The 24969-nt window shown below is 42.9% G+C and overlaps 1 protein-coding gene across 6 annotated transcripts in view; it reads right to left on the bottom strand.

Moving 5' to 3' along the window:
* Window positions 1-24969, bottom strand: part of LOC137347091 (polycystin-1-like protein 1) — a 433612-nt gene that overhangs the window by 212232 nt on the left and 196411 nt on the right. For all 6 annotated transcript variants that reach the window (XM_068011179.1, XM_068011196.1, XM_068011185.1 and 3 more), the window contains 5 exons: window positions 23443-23646; window positions 22073-22257; window positions 15105-15326; window positions 12489-12649; window positions 8758-9189 (listed from right to left, as the gene is read on the bottom strand). In XM_068011179.1, coding sequence (XP_067867280.1) covers window positions 8758-9189; window positions 12489-12649; window positions 15105-15326; window positions 22073-22257; window positions 23443-23646 — 1204 coding nt within the window. The remainder of the gene's footprint in view (window positions 1-8757; window positions 9190-12488; window positions 12650-15104; window positions 15327-22072; window positions 22258-23442; window positions 23647-24969) is intronic.

The raw sequence follows: 24969 nt of genomic DNA, 5'->3' as shown, positions 1-24969 counted from the left end.
CTACAAGTATATAAAAAGAAAAGCAGGAGCTAAAGTAATCGTTGGTCCCTTAAAGGATGAGACTGAAGAATTAATAATGGGAAACAAGGCAGAGACTTTGAGCAATTATTTTGTATCTCTCTTCATAGTAGAAGATAAAATCCCAAGAATAGTAGAAAATCAAGAGGCAAAAGGGAGAAAGGAACTAAAAACAAATCACCATCACTAGAGAAAAAGGACGAGGAAAAATAGTGGATACATTTATTGTAACCTTCAGAATTCCCTCGGAATTCACCCATCACCAAAGGTGCCAGTGCATTGGAAAACCTCAAATGTAACAACTCTATTCAAGACAGCAGGGAGACAGAAATCAGGAAACTATAGGCCAGTTAGCCTAACATCTGTCATTGGGAAAATGCGAGAATCCATTATGAAGGAAGTAGTAGCAGACATTTAGAAAATCATAATACAATCAGGTAGAGTCAACATGGTGAAAAGGAAATTGTGTTTGACAAATTTATTAGAATTCTTTGAGGGTGGATAAAGGGGAAAACAGTAGATGTAGGGTCTTTGGATTTCCAAAAGGCATAAGGTGCCACATAAAAAATTACTACACACAATATGACCTCAAGGTGATGGGGGCAATAAATTGGCATGGATAGAGGACTGACTAACTAACAGGAAACAGAGAGTCAGGGATAAATGGTGCATTTTCAGGTTAGCAAACTGTAACTAGTGGAGTGCCACAGGACTTAGTGCTGCGGCCTCAACTATTTACAATCTATATTCATGACTCGGATGAAGGGACCGAGTGTATTGTAGTCAAGTTTGCTGATGATACAATAAGAGGTATGGAAACAAGTTGTGAGAAGGACAACAAGAGTGGAATTTTTGAGTGTCGGGGCATTCCCAATGGCAGGACCAGAAGTTGCTGTAATTTCCGCACCCGGCGCAAATCCCATTTCCAACACAATTTTGTGTGTAAATTAGCCGTGTGTTAACAGGCACAGGGGACACGTGGGATCATGCAGCGGGGGCGGCCTTTCATTGGTGGAACCCGCCGTCACTGCCCCAAGCACTATGATTGCCACAAATATAAAACATTCTGTGCTTGCAGCCTCAAGGATCAGCAGCCTTCCTTTCATGTCAGTATCTTTAAACTAACTTAAATTGAAGCTTTTACTTAAATCAAAATGTTTTTGCCGCCCTTACTTTGTGAAAGTCGCCACCAACTTCATATCATTTATTTTACTCGCAGCCAAAGTGAATCTCATGTCAGGCAGTAGGCAAAATCCCGCCCCACAGTTCAGTGATCCCTCCCTGAAAGTTCTCCTTCAGGCCGTCAGGGAAAGGCGGGAGGGCCTCTTCCCTGCAGATGGAGTGCAAAGACCCTCCCGCTTCAGCAAGACGTTCTGGATGGAAGTCGCAGAGGAAGTCTCGACCCGTGGAGTCACTCGTAGAACATGGGTGCAGTGTGGCAAGCGCATCAATGACTTGCTCAGATTGATGAGAGCAAATGGTCCTGACAAAGCAGCTCCATTGTTTTCTTCCATGGCTCTGTGTCTTTAAGGCAGAGGGTATGCAAGGAATGCAGTGGAAAGTGTGAGTAGCCTTGGTGCCATTCGCTAAATGATGAAGATTGGCATTATGTGTTTGGATGTGTCATGCTAAAGTCAATGCAGTATGAGTGATGTTGATGCATGTATGCAATGGTTGTGATGCATCATCTGCCAGGTCATTAAATCTGCACTGTCTGTTGCAGCATTTACGAAACCACAACCAGCGCGAGTGTGCTAGAATGGAAGGAGGGGTCACTGACATAAGGCTGAGGAGGAGGCATCAGAGATCACAAGACAGGAGGGGGGGCAGGACATTCGGAGATGGCGAGGCAGCAACCACAAGGTGTACGGATGAAGTGTCATCTCGACTCTTGCAGCCATATGTGGAAACTGAGTACACCATATGTCCCAAGAATCCTCCTCTGGGAAGAAGAAACCAATGCCCCAGAGGGTGCACCGTCACCTGCCCCTTCTTCCACCTCTGCCAGTGCAGATGCATCCACACAGTCCGCAGGGGTGTTTAAAATTAGAATCTGGATCACAAGCTGATCGTCACGACACAGATACGTCCCAGTGGCTAAGGGAGCATGTGCCAGCCGGGTCCCCTGACACTCGGAGGACTGCTGAGGACTAGGCCCCTGCTCAGCCCCATGGTCATGACATTCCCCTGTTTGTAGTGTTACGACCAGGTAAGAAGGGGTCTCGGGGTTCCCTCTCAGCCTTTGCCTTGCTTAACTGTAACAGAGTTTAATTTTAGAAACACCGTGTTTTTAGCTCCCCCTCAGTGAATCCTTGTTCACTGCTCCAATTGTAAGGCAAAGAAATCAGACAGGTTTCCTTAGATATAAACAAGAAAGGTGGAAGTTTATTAACTTTAAACACAAATCCAGTTAACAACTACGAATATGCGGCACGACCACGCCAGCACGCATACGCGATAAACACACATGCAGTTAGAGACAGAAAAAGTAGAAAAAAAATAAAGGGGAAAAGTTTGAGGCAATCCCAGGATTACAATTACAGTCCTTTAAGTTCAGTGTGGAGTCTTTGTTTGCCGTTACGTCCTGCCATTCATTGGGGCCCAGTTCACGCTTCAACTTGTTTCGATGTCAGAGTCTTTTCCCTCGAGGTTTACATGTCTTCCGTGGGTCCGGTGGCTTGGGAGAAAGCGAGAGAGAGGCAGCAGAGAGGCTTCCTTGTTCCAGCTTCAGTTGCAAATCGCCTTCTCAAGTCAAACTGTCCTGTGGCTAGTTCAAAAAACCAGGACCAGCCAGTGGATTGTATCATCTTAGCAGTCCCTGGAATGTGCTTCCATGCACCTTCAATGTCTGGTGATCAAAATCTATTTGGGTTAATTGGATCAGGGATTGGATTATTTTGTCTCTCCAAGCACTGTCTCTTAGTATGCAAATGTTCTCCCAGCCAAATGTCTGGTGATCTTCAAACAAGTCATTTCTTAGAGTTACAGAATCATAGAGTCGGACAGCATAGAAACAGGTCCTTTGGCCCATCACGTCCATGCCGACCATAATGCCTATCTATACTAATCCCACCTGCCTGCATTAATTCCATATCTCTCTATGCCTTGCTCATTCAAGTACCTGTCCAGATGCCTCTTAAATGTTGCTACCTCCACCACCTCCTCAGGCAGCTCATTCCAGATACCCTCTATTCTTTGTGTGAAAGATTTACCCCTTTGGTCCCCTTTAAACTCCTCCCTCTCACCTTAAATCTATGCGCTCGAGTTATAGTCACCCGACCATGGGAAACAGACTCTGGCTATCTACCCTATCTATGCCTCTCATAATTTTATATACCTCCATCATGTCCCCTCTCAGCCTCCTTCGCTCCAGGGAAAACAGACCCAGCCTATCCAATCTCTCTTTATAACTCAAGCTCTCCAAACCAGGTAACATCCTAGTGAATCTTTTCTGCACCCTCTCTAGCTTAATCACATCTTTCCTGTAGTGCGGCAATCAGCACTGCACACAGTACTCCAAATGCGGCCTAACCAACGTTATGTACAACTGTAACATGACATCCCAACTCTTGTACTCAATGCCTCGGCCGATGAAGGCAAGCATGCCATACGCCTTCTTCACCACCCTGTCTATCTGTGTTGCCACTTTCAGGGAACTGTGTACTTGCACCCCAAGGTCTCTCTGCTCAACAACACTCCCCAGGGCCCTGTCATTCGCTGTATATGTCCTGCCCTGGTTTAACTTCCCAAAATGCATCATTTTGCACTTGTCTACGTTAAATTCCATTTGCCAATCCCTTGCCCACTTTCCCAGTTGATCTATATCCTGTTGTAACCTTAGACAACCTTCTTCACTGTCCACTATACCACCAATTTTGGTGTCATCTGCAAACTTACTAATCATGCCCCTACATTCACATCCAAGTCATTAATATATATGACAAACAACAGAGGGCCTAGCACAGATCCCTGAAGCACACCACTGGTCATCGGCCTCCAATCTGACAAACAAGCCTCCATTACCACCCTCTGCCTCCTATCACCAAGCCAATTTTGTATCCAATTGGCTAGCTCACCCTGGATCCCATGTATTTGAACCTTCTGGACCAGCCTACCATGCAGGACCTTGTCAAAGGCCTTGCTAAAGTCCATGTAGACAACATCCATCGCCCTGCCCTCGTCAATCCTCCTGGTCACCTGCTCAAAAAACTCAAATTCGTGAGACGTGATTTCCCACACAGCCATGCTGACTATCCCTAATCAGACCTTGCCTTTCCAAATGCATATAAATCCTGTCTCTCAGAATCCCTTCCAATAACTTTCCCAGCACTGATGTAAGGCTCACCGACCTGCAGTTCCCTGGCTTATCCCTGCTGCCTTTCTTAAATAAAGACTCAACATTAGCTATCCTCCAGTCTTCCGGTACCTCACCCTTGGCTAACGATGATACAAAAATCTCTGCCAGGGCCCCAGCAATCTCCTCCCTTGCTTCCCATAGCATCCTAGGATACACCTGGTCAGGCCCTGGGGATTTATCCACCTTAATGCGCTTCAAAACCTCCAATACCTCTTCCTTTGTAATGTTGATATGCTCCAGGAGATCGCTGTTCCCTCGCTTGAACTCATTAGCTTCCATGACCTTCTCCACGGTAAATACAGATGAGAAGTATTCATTTAAGACCTCGCCTATTTCCCGTGGCTCCACACATAGATTACCAGACTGATCCTTAAGGGGACCTACTCTCTCCCTAGCTACCCTTTTACTCTTAATATACTTATAGAATCTTTTAGGATTCTCCTTTATCTTATCTGCCAGGGAATTCTCATGGCCCCTTTTCGCCCTCGTAGTTTTCTTATTAAGTGTAGACCTACATCCCCTATACTCCTCGAGGGACTCGCTTGATCCCAGCTGCCTATACCTGACATATGTCTCCTTCTTTGTCCTGACCAGACCCTCAATATCCCTCGTCAACCAAGGTTCCCTAAACTTGCCAGCCTTGCCCTTCCATCTAACAGGAACATGCCGGCCCTGAACTCTTCCTATCTCACTTTTAAAAGCCTCCCACTTGCCAGACGTCCCTTTACCTGTAAACAGCCTCTCCCAATCAACTTTTGAGAGTTCCTGTCTGATGCCATCGAAATTAGCCTTCCCCCAATTTAGGACTTCAACCTGAGGACCAGTCCTATCCTTTTCCATAACTATCTTGAAGCTAATAGAGTTATGGTCACTGGTCCTATAGTGCTCCCCCACTGACACATCAACCATCTGCCCAGCCTCATTTCCTAAGAGCAGTTCGAGTGTAGTCCCTTCTCTAGTAGGGCCATCCACATACTGCTTCAGAAAACTATCCTGGACACACTTAACAAATTCTTCCCCATCTGATCCCATAGCACTAAGGCAGTCCCAGTCAATATTAGGGAAGTTAAAATCACCTACTATCACAACCCTATAATTCTTACACCTATCTGTCATTTCCCTCCATATTTGCTCCTCCAATTCCCTCTGACTATTGGGGGGCCCATAGTATAATCCTATCAAAGTGATCACCCCTTTCTTATTTCTAAGTTCTACCCATATGGCCTCGCTGGACATTCCCCCCTGGATATCCTCTCTAAGTACTGCCGCGATGTCCTCCCTAATCAATAGTGCAACTCCCCCTCCTCTCTTACCTCCACCTCTGTCACGCCGGAAGCATCGGCACCCTGGAACATTGAGCTGCCAGTCCTGCCCATCCCTCAACCATGTTTACATAATAGCTATAATATCACAATCTCATGTACTGATCCATGCTCTGAGTTCATCTGCCTTACCAGTAAGGCTTCTTGCATTAAAGTAAATGCAGTTTAGCCTACCAGACCTTCCACGCTCCCTATCCTGCCCCTGCCCGGCCTGCCTACTGGACTTACTTGCTTTAACCTCTACATTTGCCTCAACTATCTCATTGGAGAGATTACTATTTTGGGTCCCACCCCACTGCAAGACTAGTTTAAACCCTCCCAAGTAGTACTAGCAAACCTCCCCACAAGGATATTGGTCCCCTTCCAGTTCAGATGCAACCCGTCCCTCTTCTACAGGTCACCTCTGCACCAGAAGAGATTCCAATGATCCAAGTAGCTGAAGCCCTCCCGCCTACACCAGCTCTTCAGTCATGCATTCATTTGCCTTATCTTCCTATTCCTACCCTCACTAGCATGTGGAACAGGGAGTAATCCTGAGATTACAACCCTAGAGGTCCTGCTTTTTAACCTTTTGCCTAACTCCCTATATTCACTTTGCAGGACCTCATCTCTCTTCTTGCCTGTCGTTAGTACCAATATGGACCACGACCTCTGGCTGCTCACCCTCCCCTTTCAGAATGTCCTGCAGCCGCTCCGAGACATCCTTGACCCCAGCACCAGGGAGGCAACATACCATCCTGGAGTCTCGTTTGTAGCCACAGAAACGCCTATCTGCACCCCTTACGATAGAATCCCCTATCACTATAGCTCTTCCACCCCTTTTCCTCCCCTGCTGTGCAGCAGAACCATCCGTGGTGCCACGAACCTGGCTGTTGCTGCTTTCCCCTCGGAGGTCATCTCCCCCCAACAGTATCCAAAGCAGTATATCTGTTTGAGAGGGAGATGGCCACAGGGGACTCCTGCACTACCTGCCTGCACCTGCTAATCCATCTGGTGGTCACCCATCCCTTTTCTGCCTGTGCAGCCATTACCTGCGGTGTGACCACCTCACTAAACGGGCTATCCATGACGTCCTCAGCATCGCGGATGCTCCACAGTGAATCCACCCGCAGCTCCAGCTCCGTAATGCGGGTAGCCAATAACTGCACTTCCTGCACTAACACTAACACTTCCTGCACACATGGTCATCAGGGACACTGGAAGCATCCCTGATTTCCCACATAGAGCAGGAGGAGCATATCACGGGGCTGAGCTCTCCTGACATGACTTACCCTTACGTTAATTAGTTGCTCCCATAATTAAAAAATACTAATTACACTAGGAACCTTGTTCTACCCACTCCAATCTAAAGTCCTTAAAAAAAACACTTTAGTTCTACTCCCTTTATCACCATAGGTTTTTTTTTCAACAAAAAAAACCTTCCCCTTTTTTTAAAGATATTTAAATGCACTAACAGCTGCTACTCACCAACCAATCACCTTGCAGCTCTCCTCTGACGTCACTGTTGGCTTTTTTTTCACAACTCCGGCACGCTGGAAGAGCTCCTCTCCGCTCCGCCCCTCTCAACTCCAGCAACAGTTTAAAATCAATGTTCATATGGCAAAATTAATATGCCTCATTCTTGACAGGTGGGGGTCTGCATGACAGTAGCTACGAGAAGTCTGCTGGATGTGCAGCAAAGCCACGTGGAAAATATGTCCAAGATGCTCGAGGTTATGCATGGCTTTGCACGTGCAATGGAGGAGTCCAAGCAAGACATAACATCCGCCATGTCCCAGGAATATGAGTGTATGGCTTCCTTAGTCGAGAGTCTGGCAAGCTCAGTGGCGAGTCTGTTCCTCAGCCTGCAGCATGTTGCCAGGTCCAATTGCACAGTTGCGCAAGGTACAGCAGACAATTATTATTTATGACACCCTCTGTGGCACATACTGAAGAGCCCCTCCAGATTGATTAAGGCATCATTTTCAGCATGCCAATGGCATGTTCAATGATGGATCTGATGGATGTGTGTGAGCAAAATACCTCTCTTCAGCAGCACTTTGGGGATAACATACTGGTGTCATCAACCATGTACGAAGTGGGTAACCCTTGTCACCCTGGATCTATCTGTCTACTTCGGCTGGTTCCTCAGAAACTGCTGGCAGCTGGGAGTTCCTCAAAATGTATGAGTCATGACAGTTCCCTGGGAAACGTGTGCAAACAAGCACGATTCTTCTCCTGTGGTTGCAAACCAGTTGCACGTTTAAAGAGTGGAAGCCTTTGCAATTGACAAAGACAACAAGCTGGTCCCAGGGCGCTCTAATGGCCACATGAGTGCAGTTGATCACCCCTTGCACTCTAGGGAACCCAACGAATATGCCAAAGGCATATCTACAGGTAAATAGGTGAAATCATTGGCACATCGAAAAAGGGCACTGGTCACTTGTTTGTCACAGACCTGAAAGTTATCTCTGCTTCTCTCGCCATAGATGTTGCCTGACCTGCTGAGTTTCTCCAGCACTTTCTGCTTTGCTGCCAGACTTACAGCAGCCCCACTCTTCAACAGCAAGGTAAGTATTTCTTTGGCAGGTGTCAGCAAGCAGCTGCTGGGCCGCTTTAAATAGGGCCCCAGTACCTGCTCCTTAGCTGACGAAAGATCCCTCACTGCATCAGATGTCCCGCCTCTCCCCACGTAGTATGGCGGGGGAGTGGGGGTGGCACATTGCAGTGATGCTAATGAGCCCCCGCGTGAAATATCGCAGAGGCTTGGTGGCGGCGCTTATGCGCACGAAGGCCGCCGACTTCAAGTGCACCGCTGCGATTTGCAGCGCACGAGGTTTCAAAATAAGGTGTCTCCCTTTTAAGACGGAGATGGGGAGAAATTTCTTCTCTTAGAGAGTCGTAAATCTTTGGAATTCTCTTCCTCAGCGAGCAGTGGAGGCTGGGTCTTTGAAGATATTTAAGGCTGAGCTAGACAGATTTTTGATATATAAAGCATTATGCTACAACTGACAAAAGGAATAAAACATCATACAATTTTAAAATATACACACATCAGATTGTGAATTTTCAAAGATTTACCTGAAGTTGTAGCGAATGAAGTATTTGCTGATTTAGCAGCTCGTGGAGGCCTTGCGCGAGGCCTCCCAACAAATATCTGCTCTTCAGGAATCGGAAATGGGAATGGATCTCGTGAGGTTGTGGTTCTTACTGTTGTGTTTGTAACACTAATTTTGGAGGTGTTTACTGGATTAACAAGAAGGGTTGGAAGTGTAGTAGTGTTGATAACGTTGTCAGAATTGTTTTGACCAACTGGGCCTATCCAAGCATTGAGAATGTCTTTACTGACATGACTGGCTGTAGACTGGGCTCTTTGAATGCTAGTACTAGCAGTAGCTGTAGTTATTGAAGTCCGTCTGCTGGAAGTCACACCAGGTGCAGGTGGTGCATCAGTCACAATAGGGCCATATAAACTTGACTGAAAATTATCCACCACCAGTTTACAGAAGGGAGCTGCAAAACAAACATACATAATGTTAAAGCATTTGCCAAGCATTAGAGAAAACCAGATGGGCTAAACTTTCAGTATTCAGAATTCGTTCAGTTTCTTTGAAAATCCGTGATCAGTTTTCTTCACTTTTATTTAAAAAGTCAGCATCCCTTTTGCAGATATTAGCAGTAACAATGGTGTAAATCAGACTTCATCAGTAAATAGCCTTTTGAAGTGAAAGATTCTGAAAAATATCATGAAAATAACATGCCTTTTCTGCCTTGTGGATGGGTATCTAAGCATTCATGCTTACTAAGTGATTAAGACAGAACAACTGGTTAACATGTACACATTTACAGCATTTTCAGCAATTTCCACTTGGTTTTCAACCTGATGCCTCATACAGTTCTCCTTTATTTTGATTAGCTAGATAGCTAACATCCATGAAAAACCATCACCATGTTTTAGAATCTCCAAAGCAGGTAAAGCTTCTGGTTTTATATTGTAGAGTGTCCACTCTCTTCCCTAATGAACTCAATTCCAGAGGAGTTGCAGGGCCAAGGATTGGGGTCCCACAAGTATGCATAAGGGTACTGCCAGAATATGAGCACCTGAAACTTGACAAAACAATAGTTAACTTTCCACCGCTTGGTTAGCCAGCAACATCCTAACCATTGGTTTGCAACAATAATTTACATTTCTATAATGCCTTGCATGTACAGAAACATCTCAATAAGTTTCATAGAAGAGTAAAAGAGCAGCACTAAGCTGTTGGGGGGATTAGGAGAAGTGACTGAAAGTTTTGACCTGAAGACTGCCACAAAAGGCAGTGTAGAGTGAGGAAGGAATCACAGGAGACCACAGTCAGAGGACCAGGAAATTTAAAGGGGATATAAGCTGGAGACGATTTAAGAGGTAGGATGGGGTAAGGCCGTGAAGGGATTTGTAGATGAAGATGATGATTTTAAGTTTTATGTACTTTAGTGAGGATGCAGTTGATGCATGAGCAGGACTTGGTCCAGGATAGGATCTCCAAAGTGGAATTTTGACAAATGAATTTATGAAGCATGGAGGTCGGAAGGCAGGTGAGAGGGGCACTTTTGAAATCAAGCCTAGCAGTGACGAGACTTGTCACTCTGGTGGCAGAGTGGCTACAGTCAGGACAGTGGCATCCAGAAATAAATGGTTTCAACACTGGTTTTGATATGGGATTTGAAGCTCAGCCAAGGTTTCTTGCAGTCTGTAGGCAGACTTGACGATAAGGATGTAGATCATTAGGCTGGCACCCAAAATAATGGATTTTGCCTTACCAATGTTTAACTGATTCAAATTCTGGCCCATCCGCAATTTGTCAGTTAGACAGGAGTTGGTCATGAGGTTGAAGGAAATTGTGGAATGATATAACTGGGTGTGATCTTTATATTTGGAAGCTAACCCGTCTCTTGGATAGTGTCAATGAGGGCTAGGGGATACAAGTATGAAAGGCAGAAGTGAAAGAGCTGTTAAGCATATCGACAGTGCCAGGAGAGAGAAAATGGAGTTTGGACTTCAACAATGACTTGGTAAGGGAGTGCAGGGCAGCTTTTGTTCCCAGGAATGAAGGGTAGAAGGGTTGAAGCTAGGCAGGGAGATGTGAATAGTCAGGGTTATTTGCAGAACATAAATCTCAGCTCCCACTGAGTCTACCCTTCCAATATCACCCAATACACCAAATAGGATGAGTAACAGTGAGCAACCTTGCATCAGTCTTCTTTCAGCAGAAGCAGGTTCAGCAAATTTCCCATCTACCCATACACCTATTTTGCAGTTGGGAGTATCTTATGGAATTCCAAGACTGGAGCAGCACTTACTACCTGAATGAGGTGGGGAGAACAAAGTACAGGATCTTTCCCTTTAGACGTCAGTCTAAGGGTTGTTTTGACTGTAGGGATTTGGGGATGAACCTTCAGGAATCGATCCTTCAGTTGTTGCCCTTGTTCCATTTGCAGTCAGTGGATTACTTGCTTGGCTTGGTATTTATCTCAAGTTCTCTCTCTTTATGCTTGCTGTGAGGATAATGCTGGACTGTTCCAAAGCTGAGGGATGTACTGACTTGCCGTTTGAACTGAAAACTTGGCAAGACTGGAATTGGCATGGGTTTCCAGGACAGCTGATGATTTCCCAACTACCTGATCCATTAGTGGGACCTGATGGTCCATATCCATCATTAGATGCAGGGATTCTTCCCACTCAAACTTAAAAAAACCTTGCAATCCAATGCCCCAGTGAGAAGGTGGCTGTCACTACAAGACTGCAGGAAGCACACTAGTAGTTTATGGTGGTAAGCTGCTTGGTTTTAGCTGTTTAAACTCCAGCAATACAACTGCATATGCTTGGGATTCCTAAACCCTGCTGTCCTGCCAATCTAAGCCTAAGCTTGCAAGGATGTATCCCCACAGGGAGAAGATGTGTTTGCTTCATTTGAGCAAAACAGAAAGTAGCTTACATTGGAACCTTTTAACATGGTGATGTGGTTTCTGCTTGTGAAATAGCTGGATGATATGGGGATAGTGCAGGAAAATGGTGTTGTGGCAGAAGATCAGCCATGATCTAGTTGAATGGCAGAAAAGGCTCAAAGGGCCGAATGGTCTACTCCTCCTCCTATTTCTTACGTTCCTAAATCAATGGGCAGCAAGTACGAGTGGGAGCTTGAACTAATTCTTCTTCTCCCTGAGCAGGAATCCTTATGCCAACTGCCACACCATGACTGCTGCCTCAGCTGAGATCAGATAATTCAATATGAACTGGAAATTGAACTTGGGACCTCTGGTCTGCACAACTCAGTATCAGAACAGACAATGTCACAATGTGATTGAATGAACCTTAATTTTTATAATTATTGTTTGAAAGTTTTATTACAAAGGTTTCAAGTTAATATTACAATAATAAAGCTACTGTAAAATTACTGCATATTAGCATCCAATGCATGTGCAAATGTAAAACCTACAAACCAAACAAAAGCTCCAAAAAAAAATCAGCCAGGGAACAACAGGTTCCTCAACACTCTTCAATGACTTCTGGAACAGGTTAGCCCTGGTTACTAACATGAAGACAACTGCAAGTAAACACAAGTTGTGTGGAAAATTTAACGGTAAGTGATATTTAAAAAAATTACACTGCAATTCCACAGCCTTTATTGGATGTTTAATTATCTTCCTCCTATGTAAAAGTTATTGAACCATTGTTCATTGGGTTACTAGAATATTAGACTCCAGTACAAATACAAACCCACCTTTTAGAATTTTCAGTTTAATAAAAATGTTTCACAAACTTTGTTACTCACCTTCAATATGTTCTGTTTCAGTTGAATTCACAAGGTATAACTTCCAAGAATATGAGAGGTTCAAAATTTCTGAGCACTCCTCACAGACGGCTTTGACAGAAAATGCATTGTTCCAGTTGATGGAATTATTCAGACATTCAGCACAGAACAGTTTCACCAGTCTGTAACAGAGCAAAATATGTTCAAAAGATTACTAAGGATTAATCAGCAATAAACTACTCGGTGAATACATTCCTTTCCTCTTCCTCTCTTTGACGAGAGTGCAAACAGACTCCATTAAAAATGTCCAAAATAATTATACAAGTAAAAGAGTAAAATGATATTCAGTTTACTTCCTGCTCATCATATTGCAAACAATTTGAAAAACATGGATAATGTGGGTTACATAGTTTTATGAATTGAGATCGTTTTCTCAGAGCTGGTGGAGGTGAGGCAAAAGTGAGGCAGTGATTCCAAAAGTTAGCTAGTATGAGGAATAACACAAGGTCTCCTTGGAAAAACAGAAGAAAGCAAATTGTCAAAAAATGTACATGTTTATTACCATCATATTCCTTCATTATACTACCTTTTATCGTAGTATCTCGCCTTGTGCCTAAAATTCTTCTCACTTGTGATCCTAACTGCTTATTCCTACTATTAAGTTTCAGGACATGGTGAGGTTTGTGACTTGGATTCTGCTGATGCAGCCCTTGAGTACTGAGTTAACATTCATCTCAGCAATGCTGATATCCTTGCGAGACCTGGTCCCATTGTACAAAATGCTCAGTGGGCCCAGACCAGAAGCACTCTCCTGTTACAGAGTGGAATGCATTGATACAAGCATATTGTCATTGCAAAGAACAGCAGCAAAATCTGTGCCTACTCCTTGCGACTGTGAAAATTAACAAATTAATTAAGACAATGAAGAAACCACCTTGTCAATCTGAATATTATTTATGCTCATTTCACTTGTATCAGAAGGTCTGTGCATTAGATCTAACATTTGTGCTCTTAGATGGCATTGTAAAGATTAAGGGAGCTTGGATATAAGCAGAAGGTGGCTAGATCAAGTTCCAGAATTTTGATCACAACTCAATTAATTTAATTGACCTACAGAAAAGAACCACACATTGGGCCAAAGAGCTCAGTTTCAGAGACAGGGTAAGTCTAACATAGCCTGGCTTTTCTCACTAAATCACACCATAATGCTGGATAAGCATGGTGTGACAAAACCATACAGGAGTCTACACCCCAAATTTATTCTACCCTGATGAGGTTGAATTGTTGGTGACTGCCACAGCAGGAACAAAAATTGAAGGAAACTGGTGGAATTCACATTCATTGACTGCAATCGATGTTTAAATTTTATTCACACGGGCAATGGAGCAGCCTAATTAAAATATGAAACAACAGAGTGCCGGACAACATTGTTGCTTGTAATGATGTTTGCTCATTTACTCTGTTCATTTACAGAACTAGCAACATCTGCCTTTCTATTGTGATGGATCTTTGCATTTCTACTGGCTAGTCATTTTGCAAAGTGCATTAGATTTCAGAAATAAACTGTGCAACAGGGATACAAGCTATAGGCTTGAATATTCTGTTCTATGCAAAAATTACCTACTAATATTTTTAAGTCAACAATTCAGTAACTTTTAAGTTGAAGTCAAAAGTTTGCAACATGTTTTTGGTCAGTTAGGTATCTGACATGAGGAAAGCCATCACCTTACTTGAGAGTCCCAACCCAATCTACACAGAACATCATCTTGTGCAATATAAAATGCACAGATTTACCACCTAGGAACACCCCACTTACTTAAGTGCATGTAGGTAAAGACAAAGTTTAGGGGCCTGCCAATTGCGCACTAGAGTTAACCAAGTAAAATCAAGTAGCCTACCACCATAGAGCCGTGACAAGCTTTCTGCTGCTTGCCCAGACAGGACAGATTCCCTTTGAGTTAATGTCTTGCAGGTTGATCTGGAGCAAAGGGAAAAGAGGCTTATTGTCCAGTGACATGTCCTCCCTTCCTAGTCCTACTGCTGAGCCTGACCAGCTGCTCGATTATCAGCAACCCTAAAGCACTGCAGGTTTACTTGGTTCAGTTATCAGTTCACCAAGTCTGCCACAGAATGGCGACTCAGTTCCAATGACCTAATGCAAAGTGGATCATCTTGAAGCCAGCTCAACCCCAAAAGATCCAGATTATATCCTGACTCCTCCAGCTCCTGCCACTACAAAGGATAGTACAATAGAAAAAGCAACATCAAAATTTAACCACAAATGTTTTGCAGGTCTCTGCTAGTTGCCTACAAAAGAGATTTTTTGGTTAAATGTAACAAACAGGGAATCTCCATTCTTTCCAAACTGTAATAACTTTTAAACTTTAAAAGTATTGTTCCAACGTAGATTTATCCTTTTTTTTTACGCTGATACCAAACACAATCCTTTTTTTTTGTGCTAACGCCACACACAATCCCCAACAATGAGATGATATGCTCCCATGGTTTTGCCTGATGCTTTGTTGCTGACCACTAGATAGTGATAAAGTGTAAAATGAACTCCAAAATCTTTAATATCCTTTCCTGTAGATAATTTGTTTTGTAGGTGTTCTGCACACCATGATTTTGAATACAAACCTTAAGCTGTCTTCTTTTTTGACCGTTATAAACTGTTGTGCTTCTGATGAATATCTGTTATTATTGTTAACTGTTAACTTGAAGAGAAACTGGTCAATTTCAGTTTTCAGTGCAGACATCGAGACACTGACAGTACTCGAAGTTGTGTTCAGTGGGTCAGGTATATCAGGTTTGAAGCAAGGGAGATTTAATCCGCTCACTGTTTCACAAGCCCAGGAGAATCTGTGAAAAGTTAAGAAAAGGAAAATAAATCTAGACATTTTAAATTTAGAACAGATTCAATCACAACTCATCAATGATTCAACTATTAGGACACCTAACACAAAAAATTAATGTTTTGTTGTTTTCTGGAGGCTTCTCTTAGGAGAGAAAGATTAGGACGTTCAATGTGTGCTGCAAGGCTGGTGCAGGAGGAAAGGACTCATATCAGAGGCAATGCAGCAAGTTCTGGAACAAAGGAAGGGGCTACTGAGGAGACTGCTCTTACATCAATCAAAATAGCACCAATTTCCTTGCCAAGAAGGTAATTATTAGAAGAATGGGGAGCATTTAAACCAGCAAGAGGTGGTTTGGGACAAGAAAGCAAGCACAGGATTAATAAAGTGGCTGACGTACAAATAAAATATATTGCCAAAATGAATTATGAGAAAATATTAGCAAGAGAAAGAAGCTTTAATATTGTGAGACACAGTTGTTGAGGCAGAAAATAAAGGTTAACATTCTAAGAAATTGGAGTTGGGATTGAGCGGTCTGAATGCAGAAATCATTCAAAATAAAATTAAAGAGTTAGCAGCTGTAGATTCTATAATATGTAATTATTTACTATGAGGGCCACAATATAGCAGTGGAAATAGAGCCATGACTAAGGTTTAGACAGGACTGGGAACTTATAATTTCAACATTTTCAGTAGAGAGAGGGAAGAAAAAATAAGGTGGGTGGCAGGATTAATAAATGATTCTGTTACAGTGTTTGAAGGTAATTATGTTCTTGAGGGTTCTATTAAGACAGAATAATACTGGACAGAATAAAGGAACAGGAAGGGAAATTATATTATCCTCAGTGAGCATCACAAGTCACTAAACAGCAGAGATGAGATACAGAGGAAGATTTTCAGACGGTTCAGAGAAATACGAAAGAAAAGGGAAACAGTAAGTTTTTAGTCCAACAAACAAAGAAGCATTGCTTGATTCAGGGAAATTAAATAGGATAAATAACAATGAGGGTAGGACAGAAAAAGATAAAGAATAGTCAAATCTAAGGGGGCTGAAGCAGTCAGCAATATAGGTGGACAGGTATCAATGCAACTTAATGTGGAGAAGTACGGGGTAATGCATTTTGAGAAATAAATAATGATGGAAAGAGTGGGTGACAGAAACATGGGTGTTTAAATACATTATTCTCTAAAAATGTGAATGCAGGTAGATGAAGCTAGACAAAAGGCCAATGGCATTTTGGGCTTTATTAATAACGGTCAAAGAATACAACAGCAAAGAGATAATGATGCATTTGTTAGGCCTTAGTTGGAGTACCATTGCAGTCTGGGACACCCCATTCAGAAAAGGCATTAATGTAACTGAGACCAAACAGCATGGATTGAACAGCAGATTACCAGGGACTGGAAACAATAGTTATGAGGGCAGACTTGAGACACTGGGCCTACTTCTACTGTAGCAGAGAAGGCTACAGGAAATACTATAGCGATTTTTAAAATTGTGAGGATTTCCATACGATGAATGGGAAAAGATTATTTCGGGAGTTGGTGACAAGTTGGTGTCAATTTAAAACAGTCACGACAAGAATCAAGACAGAGGTTAGGAGGAAGTTCTTAATGCAGTGAGTTCTCACAACATGGAATGCTTTGACATGAGAAGTGGAGAAAGAGAAAATTGTACTTTTTGAAGAAGATTAGGGTAAGTCTTCAAAGCAGACAAAGCGACAACGCTATGTGAAGCAAGGAGGGTAGTCAGGTAAATTCTGGATTATTCTAGGAAGGGGCTGGCACAGACATGATAGACTGAAAACACTCTTGTGCTTCTACACTTCTTCTATGATGGGATGGGAGTGAAAAAACAATTGATTTTCAAAAGTGCAAGACTGAAAACAATACAAGTTTGAAATTTCACTCCAAGCTATGATGTTAAATATATTTTCCTTCCTCTTCATGATGGGCGTATAATTTATGAACAATGAGTTCATGTTTCCACATGAAAATGCACGGAGCATTCACAATAAGGTAGATGAATTAACAGCGCAAATAGATATAAATGGTTATGATATAGCTGCGATTACAGAGACATGGCTGCAGGGTGACCCAGGATTGGAACTGAACATCCAGGGACATTCAATATTTAGGAAGGACAGGCAAAAAGGGAAAGGGGGGGGGGGGGTAGTGTTGTGAGTAAAGGAGGAAATCAATGCAATAATGAGGAAGGATATTGGCTCGGAAAATTGTGATGTGGAATCTGTATGGGTGGAGCTAAGAAACACCAAGGGGCAGAAAATGTTGGTGGGGTTGTCTATAGACCCCCAAACAGTAGTGGAGATGTAAGGGATGGCATTAAACAGGAAATTGGAGACGCATACAATAAGGGTACAACTGTAGTCATGGGTGACTTTAATCTACATATAGATTGGTCAAACCAAATTAGCAATAATACTGTGGAGGAGGATTTCCTGGATTGTGTACGTGACAGTTTTTTAGACCAATACATTGAGAAACCAACTAGAGAACAGGCTATCCTAGACTGGGTATTGTGCAATGAGAAAAGATTAATTAACAATCTTGTTGTGCGGCGCCCCTTGTGGAGGAGCGACCATAACATGATAGAATTCTTCATTAAGATGGAGAGTGAAGTAGTTGAATCCGAAACTAGGGTCCTGAATCTAAATAAAGGAAACTACGAAGGTATGAGGCGCGAGTTGGCTATGGTAGATTGGGGAACTTTACTAAAAGGGTTGACGGTGGATAGGCAATGGATAATAGTTGAAGAATGTGTGCATGAATTACAACAATTATTCATTCCTGTCTGGCACAAAAATAAGACTGTGGCTTACAAAAGAAATTAGGGATAGTATTAGATCCAAAGAGGAAGCATATAAAATTGCCACAAAAAGCAGTAAGTCTGAGTATTGGGAGCAGTTTAGAATTCAGCAAAGGAGGACAAAGAGGTTGATTAAGTGGGGGAAAATAGAGTATGAGAGTAAACTTGTGGGGAACATAAAAACTAACTGTAAAAGCTTCCATAAATATGTGAAGAGAAAAAGATTAGTGAAGACAAATATAGCAGTTCCTACAGATGTAACCCCACGATTTAAAAAAGGAGGGAGAGAAAAAACAGGGAATTACAGACCAGTTAGCCTTACATCAGTAGTGGGGAAAAAGCTGGAGTCTATTATAAAGGATGTGATAGCCAAACACCTGGAAAGCATAAATGGGATTGGACAAAATCAGCATGGGTTTACGAAAGGGAAATCATGCTTAACAAATCGTCTGGAGTTATTTGAGGATGTAACTAGTAGAATAGATAAGGGAGAACCAGTGGATGTGGTGTATTTGGATTTTCAGAAAGCTTTTGATAAGGTCCCACATAAGAGGTTAGTGTGCAAAATTAAAGCACATGGGATTGGGGGTAATAAACTGGCATGGATTGAGAACTAATAGACAGGAAACAGAGAGTAGGCATAAACGGGTCTTTTTCCTGGTGGCAGGCAGTGGGGTACCGCAGGGCTCAGTGCTTGGGCCCCAGCTATTCACAATATATATAAATGTCTTGGGTGAGGGAACTAAATGTAACATTTCCAAGTTTGCAGGCGACAGAAAGCTGGGGTGGGGCGGGGGGGGGGGTGTGGGCGACTGTGAGCTGTGAGGAGGATGCAAAGAGGCTCCAATGTGATTTGGACAAGTTGGGTGAGAGGGCAAATACATGGCTGAAGCAGTATAACATGGATAAATGTGAGGTTATCCACTTTGGCGCAGTGGTTAGCACCGCAGCCTCACAGCTCCAGCGACCCGGGTTCAATTCTGTGTACTGCCTGTGTGGAGTTTGCAAGTTCTCCCTGTGTCTGCATGGGTTTTCTCCGGGTGCTCCGGTTTCCTCCCACAAGCCAAAAGACTTGCAGGTTGGTAGGTAAATTGGCCATTATAAATTGCCCCTAGTATAGGTAGGGGAATATAGGGACAGGTGGGGATGTGGTAGGAATATGGGATTAGTGTAGGATTAGTATATATGGGTGGTTGATGGTCGGCACAGACTCGGTGGGCTGAAGGGCCTGTTTCAGTGCTGTATCTCTAAACTAAACTAAAACTAAACTAAACTAAACTAAAACAGAAAGGCAGATTATTATCTGAATGGTGATAGATTGGGAAAGGGGGAGGTGCAACGACACCAGTCACTGAAAGCAAGCAATCAGGTGCAGCATGCAGTTAGGAAGGCAAATGGCCTTCATTGCAAGAGGATTTGAGTACAGAAGCAAGGATGTCTTACTGCAGTTATACAGGGCCTTGGTGAGACCAGATCTGGAGTATTGTGTGCAGTTTTGGTCTCCTGATCTGAGAAAGGATGTTCTTGCCATGGAGGGAGTGCAAAGATTTACTAGGCTGATTCCTGGGATGGCAGGATTGACGTACGAGGAGAGATTGGGTCAACTAGGCCTATATTCACTAGAGATTAGAAGAGAGGGGATTTCATAGAAACCTATAATATTCTAACAGGACCAGACAGGCTAGATGCAAGGAGGATTTTCCCGATGGTTAGGGAGTCCAGAACCAGGGGTCACAGTCTCAGGATACGGGGTATACCATTTAGAACCGAGATGAGAAATTTCTTCACTCAAGGGGTGGTGAACCTGTGGAATTCTCTACCGCAGAAGACAGTGGAGGACAAGTCATTAAATATATTCAAGAAGGAGATTGATATATTTCTTAATGCCAAAGGGATTAAGGGATATGGGGAGAAAGCAGGAACAGGGTACTGAATTAGACAATCAGCCATGATCTTTTTTGAATGGCGGAGCAGGCCCAAAGGGCGAATGGCCTACTCCTGCTCCTACTTTCTATGTTTCTATGAAAAAGGGCAGCATTGTTGAAATTTATGTAAGTTTGACTTACTGTAGAGAAAACAATTGCTAAAGGGTCTTTTTAATCTTGTGCAATTCTGCAACGTAACAAAGTAGAATCTTCAGAAAATTATACTTCATTTCTCTAAGATACAAGTAAAATTTTAAATGCTATTGTTGTATATGTAAAGTGACGGTAACTGAAACAGAGCTTTAACAAGTTTATAACAGGTTTAGATAAAGAAAGGCTGTTCCCATTAGCTGAACTAGGGGATACAGATTTAAAGTTTTGGGCAAGAGTTGCACAGGGGATGTGATGAACTTTTTCATACAGCGAGGGTAATAACCTGGAACTTGCTGCCAACGAGGGTGGTGGAAGCAGAAACGATCAATGATTTTAAAAGTGGATGGGTACTTGAGGAAGATAAACTTGCAGGGCTACGGGGATGGAGAGGGGGAATGGGAACAACTAAATTGCTCTACAGAGAGTTGGCAGGGACTAGATGGGCTGAATGGCCTCCTTCTGTGTCATAATGACTCTGTGGCCAGGATTTTACACTCCTCCATCCCGGGAGCAGGCTGGGAGGTGGGGCGGGCGTAAAATCAGGTGGGATAGCAGGGGATGCCTTGCCCATCACCTACCCGCCTCTGCTAGTAATTTACCAGTGGCAGGGGAGGTGGTGGATGGCCCTCCCACCCTTAGGCAAATTGAAGCCCTTAATTGGTCAACTAATGGCCTCCCCCCATCCCCCACCCCAGCCTACAAGGAGGCCGCCAGGTTTTATTCCCAGCTCCCGAGCTCTTGACTGCTGGTAAGGCCATCTCTAACCTATTTCTTGTCTCCCATATCACCCACATGGCCCTACCTTCCACAATCCACACTATTCACCCATGGTAAAAATACTAATTCACTCAAATTCCTAAATGTCTCTCCTACATTCTTTCTACTATCAAGAAACCTTTGCTGCTATACGTCTGTCAAAGCACTCCCTTCAACATTCTCATTCCTATCATATCACTTACTGTCTCCCACCTCTACTCTCTCCCCATCTTCAATCCTTCAAGTTAGAGGGCCACAAACCTTAACCTACTTCGTACACAACTGATTTATTACCAAATCTAGTTCTCCTCAGTCAAAATCATCTTACTCAGGCTGAACCAAGACATGCAAAATTTTGTCATCTTACTTGACCCAGAGCTTAGCTTACAATTCTACATCCTATCTGCCACCAAAACCACCTACTTCAAACTTTACAACATCGTCCACTTCAGTCCCTACTTTAGCTGAAGCCCTTATTAATTTGAGAGTCATCTCTACTCTTGATTTTTGCAATAGCCTTCACACAGATCTCCATTTTCCACTCTTCAACTGGACCGAAACTCAGCTGCCGTATTCTGTCTTGCATCAAGTCCCACAAACCCAATACCACCTCCCCCCATCCTCATTGTCCTACATTAGCTCACAGTCATTCAGCACAGTAAATTGAAATCCTTGTCCTTGTCTTCAAATCCCTTCACATCATTAGCCCCAGTCTACTGTCAAAACCTCCTCCAGCATTATACCCCCTTCCACACCACCATCTTCCAACTCTGTTCAGCCTTCTTCCTTTTTGGTGTCAGGACCTTCAAGGCTTGGCCATACCCTTTGGAATGCCCATCCTAAAATCCTCCTTCTGTCCTATTCCCTTTCTAATAATGAAAACCTTCTCCAAATCCATCTTTTTTAACAAGTTTTCAGTCATGTTCTTGACCTCTTCTTCCATGGCTTGCTGAATGTTATCTATTCCTATTTATTTTCCAACACTCCAGGAAGGGTCTTGGGATCTTCATCTGTGTTCAAGGTGCTATATAAATGTTTTTTGCTGTTTCCCTGTTAGAATGGATCATGAAATTAGTTTCCATTACGACTCACCTTAGATTTGCAGTGCCTGGATAGTCCGGATCATATGATTCTGATCCATTCAAACTAAGGATGGACTCAGGCTTATAGGTTATGAAGAGCTGCGTACCACCCAAAATTAGACTCACTGGTGGCGTAGCAAGGACCTCAACACTTGCAGTGTAATTGTTATAAACTACACTGCCAATGATTTGAACCTGTATTAAAAAAGTAATTCAAGACTATTTACATTGGACAATTCCACGACAGACTACTAAGCATTCAAGATAAGTTGTAAAATGAATAAGATTCTCAAATAAATTTCTTCCACTGTTACTTTTCCCTAATTTCCTCATAATAACAAATACTAAACAGAGCAACGGAAGTATAAAAATTACAGCTGTAGAGAAAAATGAAACTCCTCTAAGCTTTTTGTACAGTCTTGGCATAATTCCAGTAAACAATTACTTCAAATTAAATTCTATCTCCCTGTTGTCATCATTATTCATCCCCATTCCTGGAATACATAACCCAGGTTAGCACTTCAGGTGTAGTTGTGAAGGAGTGCTACACTGTCTGAGGACCTGTACAATGGATGGGCCAATGGATTAAACCGTAGCCTGTCTGCCAGTTCTGGGATGGTGCAGGTGGCTATTAAAGATTCAATGGCACTGTTAGAAGAGGTGCATCGAGTACCCCTGGTGTTCAATATCCTTCCAATAATATGTGAAAAATAGCTTGCACATTCACCTAAATTACAAGAGCTACTGTATTTCAAAATATAAATTTTATATGGTGTTATAGGGCATTTCTGAAAGGCATGAAGGCACATAAAGGCAACTCTTTCTTTTTGATTCATTTATTAGAACTTACAGTTAATTGTCTGTTGCCAAGATTACCTAATGCTAAGATTGCCTACGATAAAAGTATTCCATGAACATTTGGGCGGATTCTATGATCAGACACTCTAAACACAAAGTGCACGACAGGAAATAGCCTGTGATCTTCCAACCATTAAAATTAATCATCCCTACATGGCAAAGAGATATCCCCTACCTCTCTGAACATTTGATCTGAAGCATATTTATCATATTTTAAAATTGTGAAGACTGAAAACAGAAGAAAATTGAGTAAATAAAAACATATTATTTACCCATCCAAACACCTATTATCTTCTTTTTACAGATGCTCATGCTTTGCTATATATCCTATAGGATAGCTTTGATCTAGGCAACCTTATGTTACCCCAGTATTTTTCTAAAAGCACAAGCAAAATATTGCATAACACCATCATCATTCACTGGACCATTTAACACCAAGCATTTTGAAACAGGTGCTATTAAATTAGAAGCATTTTTGTAATGGCAACTCATGCACATAACATTGTCAGACTGATTTCTTACCCTGGCAATTGCAAGATAGATTCCGTAATCCAACAGATAGCCTGGAATGAGTATAATCTGTTTGTTGACGTCAACCTGTAACAGTGTGACCCGTGAACCATCTGGTTCAAAGAAGGACCAGGTGTACTGAATACCTTTCGAGATGTTACAGGCAAACTCACTCTCAAATGTAACTCCAAGTTTGAAGGACTGGTATCTTCTAACCTGTATGAAAAGCAGTGTCCTTACTCTGGCAACATTTCAGAGACTTACACTAAGTTGACAACAGTTTATTGCTGCTTTTATATTTCAGTGTGTGTTAGGAATCACAAAGATATTATGCACATTATTTCTTTAGTTTAGCCCATCTAGACATTACTAAAATTATAATATCTATACAATCTTATGTCAAAATATAACAATTTTTAAAAAATATTAACAGCCGATAGTACAAGCAGCAAGTTACTCTTGGTCTTCTCAAATGTGTATCCTCGCTTTTGAAGGGTGTGTCGGGGGGGTTGGGGGGTGGTTTCTCACCTCATTTTATGTACTACATTCAAGCATTCATTGTTTTGATTCTACACATTAGACTTAAAAGCAAATGCAGTCATGATCATTATTAGAAAGAGAATAGCGAATGTGCTTTTAAAAGGGCCATACTGCAAAATAAGAGCCCTTTCCTATCCTGAGTGGTGTGAAACAGGGCTGTGTTCTCGCACCCACACTTTTTGGGATTTTCTTCTCCCTGCTGCTTTCACGTGCGTTCAAATCCTCTGAAGGAATTTTGCTCCACACAAGATCAGGGGGCAGGTTGTTCAACCTTGCCCATCTAAGAGCGAAGTCCAAAGTACGGAAAGTCCTCATCAGAGAACTCCTCTTTGCTGAAGATGCTGCTTTAACATCTCACACTGAAGAGTGCCTGCAGAGTCTCATCGACAGGTTTGCGGCTGCCTGCAATGAATTTGGCCTAACCATCAGCCTCAAGAAAACGAACATCATGGGGCAGGACGTCAGAAATGCTCCATCCATCAATATTGGCGACCACGCCCTGGAAGTGGTTCAAGAGTTCACCTACCTAGGCTCAACTATCACCAGTAACCTGTCTCTAGATGCAGAAATCAACAAGCGCATGGGTAAGGCTTCCACTGCTATGTCCAGACTGGCCAAGAGACTGTGGGAAAATGGCGCACTGACACGGAACACAAAAGTCCGAGTGTATCAGGCCTGTGTCCTCAGTACCTTGCTCTACGGCAGCGAGGCCTGGACAATGTATGCCAGCCAAGAGCGACGTCTCAATTCATTCCATCTTCGCTGCCTCCGGAGAATACTTGGCATCAGGTGGCAGGACTATATCTCCAACACAGAAGTCCTTGAAGCGGCGAACACCCCCAGCTTATACACACTACTGAGTCAGCGGCGCTTGAGATGGCTTGGCCATGTGAGCCGCATGGAAGATGGCAGGATCCCCAAAGACACATTGTACAGCGAGCTCGCCACTGGTATCAGACCCACCGGCCGTCCATGTCTCCGCTATAAAGACGTCTGCAA

This window comes from Heterodontus francisci, chromosome 2, assembly GCF_036365525.1.
Source record: "Heterodontus francisci isolate sHetFra1 chromosome 2, sHetFra1.hap1, whole genome shotgun sequence".
Taxonomy (NCBI): Eukaryota; Metazoa; Chordata; class Chondrichthyes; order Heterodontiformes; family Heterodontidae; genus Heterodontus; species Heterodontus francisci.
Note: the sequence above shows the minus strand (reverse complement) of the source record. Positions and strands in the feature narration are given on the sequence as shown.